Below are 10,504 nucleotides of genomic sequence, written 5' to 3'. Positions count from 1 at the left end.
GGGGCTCTGTCGGTACCGGGAACGGCGGGCACAGGGGGACCGCATCGGGCTGTCAGCATTGCACACGGAGTGCCAGAAAGGGGCCGAATCGGTGTGATCGATATTGGAAACGGGGTGCCAAAAAGGGACCTCATCAATGTGTATCAATGCTGGAAACAGAGTGCCCAAAAGGGATCAATGTGATCAGTATTGGAAATGGAGTGCCAAAAAAGGGACCTCATCAATGTGTATCAATATTGGAAAAGGAGGTGCCAGAACGGGACCTCATCAATGTGTATCAGTATTGGAAACAGAGTGCCAAAAAGAAATCAATGTGATCAGTATTGGAAATGGAGTGCCAAAAAAGGGACCTCATCAATGTGTATCAATATTGGAAACAGAGTGCCAAAAAGGGGACCTCATCAATGTGTATCAATATTGGAAACAGAGTGCCAAAAAGGGATCAATGTGATCAGTATTGGAAATGGAGTGCCAAAAAAGGGACCTCATCAATGTGTATCAATATTGGAAACAGAGTGCCAAAAAGGGACCGAATCAGTATGATCAATATTGTAAATATGGGCTAAAAAGGGGCCTCATCAATGTGATCAATATCAGAAATGGGGGCCAGAAAAGGACTGCATCAATGTGATCGATATTGGAGTGCCAAAAAGGGGCCTCATCACTGTGTGTCAGTATCAAAAATGGGGTGCACAGGGGGATCTATCAATGTGTATCAATATCGGAAAGGGGGTGTCCAAAGGGGAATGATCAAAATGTATCAATATTGAAAAGGGGGGGGGACAAAAAGGGGGTTTCATCAGTGTATCAATATTGGAAAGGAGATTCCAAAAAGGGGACCTATCAATGTGTATCAACAGCAAAAAAGGAATGCACAGGGGGATGTCTCAAGGTGTATCAATATCGGAAAGGAGATTCCAAAAAGGGGCCTCATCAATGGGTATCAATAGTGAAAAGGAGGTACCCAAAGGGGACCTTATTTAATCAATACCGAATGTATATCAATACCTAAAAGAGGTGCACAGAGGGAACATATCAATGTGTAAAAATATCTCAAAATATACCAAAAGGAGACTTATCAATGTGTAGCAGTATAAGGTCTTTTAAGGATAAACTGTCTAATTAAGAAATGATACTTAAATTATTATTTTTTAAACTTAATGACTAATTACCTGTGTTCTGTAATGTGGACTTTTTAATGTAATTACAGAATACTACTTAAATTTGTGAAGAAGGTAAAGAAGAAGGACTGGCTTCCACCCTAAAACATCTATCTTGTTTTATATATATATAGCTATATATATTATGTATAACAGATATTATTATTGTCTATATTATATACATTTATATACATGTATTATTATATATTAAATTAATTGATACTGTTATATATTAAATTAAATTATATATATATATATATATATAGAAATAGAAATAATTTTCATATATTACTATATTCTAAAATCTTAAACTTTTCCACCATGTGATATTACACACTTCTATTCAAACTCCACACCCATAATCTTAGTTTTATCATTCCATTTTGGAAGCCTTCTCCACGGCCTCAGATCAAATGCAGCGTTGCCTTGAGGGTCAGTACCTGTCAGCACAGAAAATCTAAAATTCTCAGTAGCTGAGGTTCTGACCTTATATCAGTACCTAAAAGGGTGCACAGAGGGGTCCTCGTCAATAGCAGAAATACCTAAAGTGGATCAATGAGTATCAATATCCTGTGCCAGGGCCTGCCCACCCTCCCAGGGAACAATTCCTTCCCACTGTCCCACCTAACCCTGCCCTCTGGCAGTGGGAAGCCCCTCCCTGCCCATGAAAAAAATCTCTTTTTTAATAAGCTCCCTTTTCCCTTACATGGGAAAATCATTGTCCCATGGGAAAAGCCATGTCCGTATTTCTGCCCTGGCCGCTTTCTCATTTCTTTCTCATTTAATTTCTTTCTCATTTCTTTCTCATTTCCAGGCCTCTCAGCTCCAGCCTGGACTGCTTTTGCTGTGTTCCCAAGGCTCCAGAACTCGCCCTGGATTGCACACAGCCAGCCCTGTGACATTTCCCCCCAAGGACACAGGATAAATGACAGGATCTGCGTGTTATAGATGCATATTATAACATTGGCTTTTTGCAAATATTAACATAGATTTTATACGTGTGGTGTTAAAGTGACTTTGTTATAAAGATACAGTTTTTATTTCTGCTGTTAATCAAGCTCAGTGAAATAGCTGATATCAGTGTGCTTGTGTTAAAGTGCCTGCTGGGATGGGATAGCACCCAGTGAACACAGGGTGAGGACCCTGCTGTTGATATTGCAATTATCAGCACCCACAGTCTGAGGGCAGTGGGGAGAAAGGCCCAAAACCAGGAGATGATAAGAAAGGACTAAAACCACAACCAAGGAATGTGCGTGCTCTAAGGAGGAGGCAGGCTAAGCAGTTCTTGGAACATATAAACCAGTTTGGGAAAAGTTTACTGTGCATGAGGGTCTATGAATATGCAACAGAAATGGGATATGAAGGGTGTTTCCAAAATAGCAACTTGGCTGAGTGCCGAGATGCACCTGGCCATAATAACCTTTGTTCTGTGGTCCTTGTGCCCTGCTGTCCGTTACTGAACTTTCTGGCTGTTCCCAGGAGAGCGAAGGTGTTTTCACACGCTGTGCTGTGACTCAGGCACCTCACAGGCGCTGTCTGTGTCTGGCAGGTGAGCGGGTGCTGCTGACTGCCACTGCTATTTGTGGCACCCTGGCATTACAGGTGGCAGAGCAGAGCGAGGCCAAGGCACCAGCAGAGACCTCGAGCACCTTCTGGTGTTAAAAACCCAGAGAGGAGAGAAGAACAGCTTTTAGTTCACTTTTTTATTTTGACCGTAATGCAAACAGGCATAAGTATTCCATAAAATCAGAAGATTGGGACTATACAGAGAGGTGCATGCTTCAGAACAACGTGGATATCTTGCAAACAGAGCCAGAGCCAGTCTGAGAGAGGGGCTGGAGCACGGGGGACGAATGGCAGAGATTTTAGCAGCATCGAGAGCTCGGAGGTAGGGGAAGAACCACGTTTCTGGCTGCTTAAAGCACTGGGAGGATCACACACAGCTCGGGTCACCCCACCCCTGCACAAACCTACCCTGGGATCACACAGAAAGCAGCTACAAAAGGAGACCCCCCTGCCCCACACGCAGCTGGGGATGGGAGGCAAAGTGAGAGTGCCAGGCTCAAATCTCGGCATCGTTTCCTCGAGCGGATGAAGGCACAGTGACGTGAGGGTGTGAGGGGAGCAGGGAGCAGCCAGGGCCTGGAGCCCCACACAGCCCAGCAGGATTTACCCACATCTGAAGGGTTTACAATGGAAAATTTGGGAGTTCCCTGCCCCAAAGCTGCCACCTTCCCCAGCCCACTCCCCGTCCTCACCGCTGCTCTTCAGGAAAAGGCCACTGGAAAATGAAAAACTCCAACCCAACCTTTGAGTCTGACACTGAAGGTGCCTGGGGGAGCCAAGGGGATAAATCCCTGCTCCTATTACAAAAATTAATTGGCACTGAATATCAAATTCCCCAGGCAGCCGGCAGAAGTGGTGTTTTTAACTCTGTGCAATCGAAAAAGCGACGAGTCCCGGCTGAAAGTCATCGTGCTCTGCTCATCCTCTGCCTGGGGAATGGTGTGTGCACTCTGCAAAAGCCGCACACTGCTCACAAAGCACACACAGCCCGGGGTTTTTAAAGGCATTTCAAGGCAGCAGAGCATGGGAATTCAACCTTGGGAATTGTGGGGATTTGCCTGTATTGTGGGGTTTTATCAAAGCAGGGATTTTGCACTGAATCTCACTCGCAGGCAGATTCTCCAACCCCATCTCCTGTTCCTGAGCATCCTCTGTGCTGCTGGGAAGTGGCTTTTGTTAAGACAGGATTCCATGCCACGGTCACACGGAGAGGAGAACAAAAAGGCAGGCTCAGAAGCAAGGAGCATTAATGTCTCAGTGAATTAAGGCTGTTTTGTTGCCCTTGATAAATTTTAAAAATCTCCGCCGGCAGTTATTGTAGGAACAAAAAGTTTGATTTTATCCAAATTTGATACACTGGCTGTTTGCTCTCTGTTTGCTTTCCCCACCCCAAAACCAACACATGAAAACAAAGCAGCCAAAAGAAGCCCTGAATTAGCTCCTCTCTTAGACCAACTTTTCCAGTATTTAGCCTTTTAATTTTCCAGGTATTAAGGATGCCCCTGGAAGGAAAATACTTTGCCTGGTGTTTTTGCCTCCCAGATTTCTGCACCAGCCCTGCAGACAGCTGCCCTGCATCCCAGTTCTTGCTTTTCCACAGCTCCAGAACAGCTCTGAAAGCTTTGGATACAAGAGTCTTGCCCAATTCCTCACCACAGCAATGAGGAATAGCTGCAAAACTTCAGCCTACAGGCTCCTGATAAACCAGGAATTCTCAGGGCCAGCCTCACAGGTTTGATTTGCTCACTGCAAGGCGCTTCCTCCCTCCTCCCTCCCCAAAATCTGGCCAGGTAGGACGTGGATGAGTGAGGCAGGAGAGCAGCAGCCCTGGCAGTGAGGTGCTGCCACTGCTCAGCTCTGAGCTCACAACCTCTTGGGGTTTTATTCCTGTGATTCCAGGGTTCAAATTTCCATCACAGCCAAATATCTGCAGGGGTGGAGGCCGGGAATTGCCAGTCTGCTTCATTTTCCCAGCAGGAAAAAAAAAAAAAAAAAGGTGGATCTGCATGGCAATGCTTGGATATGCCACGAGTTTCCCTGGGCCAAACCCAAGCTGATTTTCACCTCTCCTAAATTCTATTTCACCTCTGCAACCAAGTGCTTTAGAGCAGCAGCTTGCTCCCTCTCCCCTGGCTCCCTGCTGAGCACACATGGCCACATGGAAGAAGCTGGAGCTGGGATTTTCCTGGGAAGGGGGAGATTTCCCAGGGATTGCTGGAGCCATGCATTGCAGGCACGTGCAAGCGCAGATTGACACACGCAAAAATATTCTGAAATTGCTGCTGCTGCCGTGCAAGCTGCCAAAATCCCCAGTGCCACTGAAGCCAGCAGGTGTGGAAGGCATTTTGGATCTGGGAGGACTTGGATTCCAGGCTAATTTTATCCAAGTTCAGGATTACAGGTTTTTCAAGACCACTGGCCAAATTTTGCTCTCCCTGTTACAGCAGAAGGAATTGTTATAACAAACAGGGAATTACAGCAAAGTTGAATGGTCCTGAAAATGTGTCTCCATCTGTTCTGGGAAGGGATTGTGCTCCCCTCTGGAACTGTCAACACAATTGCAGAGTTATCAGAGCAGTTCTGAAGCTGAGAACGAGTCCCTGGTGAAAGCAGGAACAGAATTGAGTTTTGAGCATAAAATCATCCTTCCAAAAAATGGTGGGAACCCTCGGGGGGCAATGGAATGGCTTCAGTGGTCAGAAGTCAGGAGGCAGCAGCTTTGGCTTGGGCTTGGTGCAAGTCCATGAGGCTGCGAGCCCAAACAGGACCTCTCCCCCAGTGTGACCAGAGCAGGGTCTCCAGGGCGTGGGGGGTTCCCAGCCCCACTGTGACCTCCCCTCATCTCCATCCCCCTGGGAAACCCCAGCTCGGGGGATGGGGCTGGGTTTGCTCCCAGTTATCCCAGGGGAGAAGGAGCCCGAGGCAGGAGCAGTGCCGTGCCCCCTGCCCAGCACAAGGCACTGTGAGTCCCTGTCCCAGCACCTGCACCTCCAGCTGGGCAGGCAGGGCTGCCAAGGGAGGGATCTCCAGGGGGAGCAGCCAGGATGGGGCAGAGGAATCACACACTGACAGGGAAGGAGCAGCCACGGGGGCATTGTCCCCTCTGTGCCCACGTCCTCCCTGCAGGGGGTGGCTCCTGGCCAGGACACAGCTGCAGGACTGCTGGCCCCGCACAGACACCTCAGATCCCTCAGCTCCCCGTGCTCAGGGTGTGCACACAGTCCTGCTCCCCCTGGGGACATACAGGCACAGAGGGGCCAGGGACAGCCCGGAGCCAGATCCCATTCTCTGGCCAGGTTGGCTCAGTTCCTCTCGAGCAACAAGCTCAGGCCACGACGTGGAGGTGACAGCCCTGTGAGGCCACTCCTGGTGGCAGATGTCTCATTGTTTTGCCCTTGTCTCATTGTTTTGCTGTTGTCTCATTGTTTTGTTGTTGTCTCATTGTTTTGCCATTGTCTCTCATAAAAAGAAGAACAACAAACTCCCAGGCAGCCCTTCCCAGGAGATGAAACCTCGGAAATCACCAACAGCACAGCATTGGATACCTGTGCACTGAATGGATTTTCCCTGCTGGTGGACACAGCAGGGTGGGAAAACCCAAAACCTTTCCCCCTGGGTTTTCAAATCCATATAATGACTCTCTGTGGACACTTGAAAGAACTAGGAAGTGAAATCTTTGCAAAAAACCCCACTTTTTAGTGTCTTGAAAATCAAACCTCCTGTTCAGAGAAGAGTCTCTTTAACACCTGGAGAGTGAAAAGCAGAAGAGCTGCTCCAAACTGGGGTGGTGGTGGTGGTGGTAGAGATCCTCAGGAGAGCAACTGGGACGCTGGCCAGGCTGGGTCCATCGGGTCCAGCACAGGAGAGGTGGGCAGCAGGCACCCAGAGGGGACAGATTTGTCACCTGAGTGCCCCAGAGGCACAAGCCCTGCGTGTGTGACCCCTGGAGCAGCTCAGGGCCCCGGGCTGGGGCAGACCCACCTCCCTCTGTGCTCATAGCAGAGATTTTGTGGCTTCACCTGCATGTCAGAAAGGCCACAGGGAGACGAGCAGAGGCCAGGCTGGAAGAGCCACATTTCAGGAATAATAAAGCACATCCACAAGTTTCCTTCCCCTGTTGCTATGGGAGAAAATGGAGCTCAAGGGGAGTGCGAAGCCCCTGCAGGTGGAGGGGATGAAGGGGAGCAGTTCAGACGTCTGAGACTGACTCAACAGCAAACAGTGAATCAAAATTCCCAGTGGTGCAGCTTGTGAGGAGCCAGTGGGAGCAGAGGCAGCTCGGAGCCCTGTGGGGCTATAACCTCATGGACCTTCATGGCAGGGAGGGGATTTCTGCTCCAGGTCCAGGCAAGGAGCCTTAAAGCAGCATTTCCCCTCCAAGGGCTCGGCAGGGCTCAGGCTCAGGTGTTTGCTGAGCTCTGCCTGCCCAGCCCAGACCCTCTGCAGACCCATGGCAGGAGGGCTGTGCTGCCCTGCTGGCTCCCCTGGGAAGGGAGATGCAGGTGATGAGCTTTGGGATGCACAAAAAGCAAGATAACCCAGGTGGGAGATGGTACAGCAGGGCAGGCAGGAGGCAGCACAGGGGGGAAGCCTTGCCAGCACCACGGCGGGAGCTGGGAAGAGGACAAAGAGATGTTTCTTTGGGCATTACCACCTCCTCCTCCTCCTCCTCCTTGTCAGGTTGCATCTTCCCTTCTTCTGAAGGAGGACCAGAGCACAATGCAGGAGCCAGAATTTCCCAGAAGAAGAGGATGAGTCTGACTTTCTTTCTGATTTTCTTTCTGATTTCAGCTTAGTTCTGCAGCCACAGGATGGGGGTCAAGGCCAAGCTTGCTGCAAGTTCCCAGCTCTGGAGCCAGGGGGTTTTCTCCCAGACCTCTCCCAAACTCACACATCCCAAGCCAAGGGGCCCAGCTCCCCCATGCCACTGCCCGCCCTGGGATTGGGGTGGGCTGTCCTTTCCTCCGTGCTCTCCAGCTTTCCCCTCCAGGTCACCAAGTGCCGAGGCAGTGCCACACAGCCCAGCCCTGCCAGCCCTGCCAGCTCAGCTCTGGCCACACCGTGGCAGCATTTATTCGTTTTATCCCGTGTTGGATGCTCGGCTGGCACCAGCAGACCTGGATCTCAAATTCTCCCGGTGCCTGGAGCCCTTCTGCTCCTGGATTTTGGGCTGGAGATGCTTCAGGGATTCAGGGGGTCGAAGTTGCAGAAGGTGTTACAGCCCATGGAGACGAGGGAGCTTGTTCCATGGCTGGGAGAGCAGTAGAGCTCCTGCAGCTCTTTCTGTGCTGCCTTTAGCAGGTGATCTGAGCCCTGTGAAAGCTCCTGGGCAATCCCTGTGCTGTCAGCAGTCCAGGAGCTCGGCTCCATCCAGGATATCCATGCACAGCTGGGCAGAGCAGGGCAGGAGGGGACGATCAGCAGCTGCCACCTCAAGATGCCAACCCTGCATCCCTGCCTCCAGCAAGAGCTGCAGCCATGTCCTGCTGTCCTTGTGGTGGCAGTGAGGGAGGACAAACCTGGGATGGACTCAGCTGGGCAGAGCCTGGTGCTAAAAACGCTGAGGTTCAGTCCCTGGAGGGGCCATTCACTCAGGAGCTGGGCTGGATCCTTGTAGGTCCCTTCAAGTTCAGAATGTTTTGTGATTCTTCAGGGTGCAGCAGGAGGAAGGACACACAAGGTCATGTTTGCTTTCCCTTGCAGACAGCTTTTCTCTGTTAGAGGCTTTCTGTTTCTTCCAACCTTTCTGTGGTTGTGTTAAATTGCTTTTGGGGCCAGGTTCTTGCAGCAGGGCTGAGGTGTGAGCGTGTCAGAGCCCAGCATCTTTGCAGCTGATCTCACCTCCCTTCTCACAGGAGCTGTCCTGGCTGAGACAGCTCATGCCACTGGCAGGTGGCACAGAGGGGCCTGCCTCACCCCCAAAATGCCACACACGTCTCTCTTGGCAGGCAGGTGGCTCCACAGTGGCACTTTCTGCTCCCTAAAATGTGGAAAGGGCTGGGTCTGCTGTCCCACAAGTGCTCATGAGACATGCTAAGAGCTGCTGGCTATTGGATTTCCTGGTTCCTCTGTGGGCACATCCTCGCCAAAGACCTGGAGCCTCCATCTCCTCCAAGTGCTGCCTTTGTTCCCTCTGGCAGCTGAGAGCTGCTTCTGTCCCATCCTCGTGGCTTTCCAGGCTCACCTGGGAGAGGGATCAGGGTGTGCAAAGCTCTGGGTGCAGCCAGCGTGGCTGCAGATCAAATACTCCCTGGAAAACCCCCTGCAGAAGTCACTGCCAGGAGCTTTTCCTTGGCCTGCACATCAGCCTGTGTGCTCAGAGCTTGTGGGAGAACTTCCATGCCAGCAAAAGTTGGGAGTGAGCAAAAGGAGAGGCTCAGAGGGAGCAGGAAAAGAGAGCAGTAGAAGAGAGACAAAGCAGGGCCCGTTTAGGAGCAATCATGACACATAAATCAGATCAAAAACCACACAGCTGTACCCAGGCTGCTTGGGGATGAATAAAATTTAAGGGAATTGCACATCATCTGCCCCCAGCCTCGGTCATATGCGCAGGTTTGTCCAAATCCAGAGAAAAGCCATGGAAACACAAGGATTCAGCCAAGCCCCGAGCTGGGGAAAGAGGGAGCCTGGCAGGAACAACCCCCAGCTCTGGACAAGAAACAAGACCTCGCCATTGCCCAGCCCCTGCCACCTCTGCTCACCCCCAGGAACTCCCAAAAATGATCACAAAGGTGGTGATTTCATGCAGCTGCAAAATGCCCTCATGGGAAGGAGGGGAAGTGTGGAATTCTGAAAAGAGCCACTGCAGGTTATAAAGCCATCAAACTCCAGTGGGGAAATCCAGGGAAAGGGAAGGAAGTGAAAAGAAATGGCCACAGGACAAGAGCAAGAGAAGGAGGAAGGAAAGGAAATAAAAGTCATCATCATCATCATCATCAGGACACAACAACAGGACGAGAGACAGAGCGCTTTCCATGGGCAGTTCCCCTGGGAAAGGAGCCACCGTGTCCGTGAAATACAAAACCCAGTGCCCTCCAGCTGGAGGGGGCAGCAGGTGCTGGGACTGGTTTGGCATCCCCTGGGGGCGAAGGGTCCAGTTAGGAGCAGAAAACCCTGCAAGGGAAAGGGGAGAAAGGCTGGCCTTAGAGGGAGCAGTGAGGAGCAGCAGGATCATCCCCACCTGGCCTTTCCGTGTTGTGGGCAGGAGTTTACAGAGCTGGCTGAGGGGGGCAGGAAGGTGACCTTTATCCCTATCCACAGGTGGGAAACTGAGGCACACTGCTAGAATCCAAACCCCAGAGTATGTGATTCCTTGGAGAAAAATTCCTGCCAAACCTCAGGGATGTGGGGAAACCCACTCCAGGCACTACACATGGAAGGGGTTTCACCCCAGGCTACCAAGGGCCAGCACAAGGAGCATGATCCATGCAGCTGCCCAGCCTTTATCCTAAATAATCCTTCTGCTCAGCCAGGGAAAATCCCACCACGACCAAGCTGAGCAAATGGCAGGACTTGGTAGAGCAGAAACAAACACAGCAAATGTCAAGATTTCTTTTTTTTCTTTTTTTTTTTTTCACTTCTATTGTTTTTGCAACAGCAGGGAGAAAAATCTCAGGATCTTTCCTGAAGGGGCATGAAGAGCTGAACACCTGGAGCCAGCCAGGCTCCCCTGCAGCTGGGGAGAGCCACCCCTACGTGTGGGTTTTGCCAGCCTGGAAGCAGGCAGCAGGCAGGACCATTTTCCTTTGGACGGGATTGTCAGGTCTGAGCACATCAGT

At 50.6% G+C, this 10,504-nt stretch overlaps 1 protein-coding gene across 1 annotated transcript in view; it reads right to left on the bottom strand.

The window, feature by feature from the left end:
- Nucleotides 1–2,848: 2,848 nt before the first annotated feature.
- NOS1 (nitric oxide synthase 1) overlaps nucleotides 2,849–10,504 on the bottom strand; it is a 76,062-nt gene continuing 68,406 nt past the window's right edge. The window contains exon 29 of the mRNA XM_041488672.1: nucleotides 2,849–9,839. Coding sequence (XP_041344606.1) covers nucleotides 9,824–9,839 — 16 coding nt within the window. The 3' untranslated portion in view covers nucleotides 2,849–9,823. The remainder of the gene's footprint in view (nucleotides 9,840–10,504) is intronic.

Source organism: Pyrgilauda ruficollis, unplaced genomic scaffold (genome assembly GCF_017590135.1).
Source record: "Pyrgilauda ruficollis isolate IOZ18807 unplaced genomic scaffold, ASM1759013v1 scaffold9, whole genome shotgun sequence".
In the NCBI taxonomy this organism is placed as follows: Eukaryota; Metazoa; Chordata; class Aves; order Passeriformes; family Passeridae; genus Pyrgilauda; species Pyrgilauda ruficollis.
Note: the sequence above shows the minus strand (reverse complement) of the source record. Positions and strands in the feature narration are given on the sequence as shown.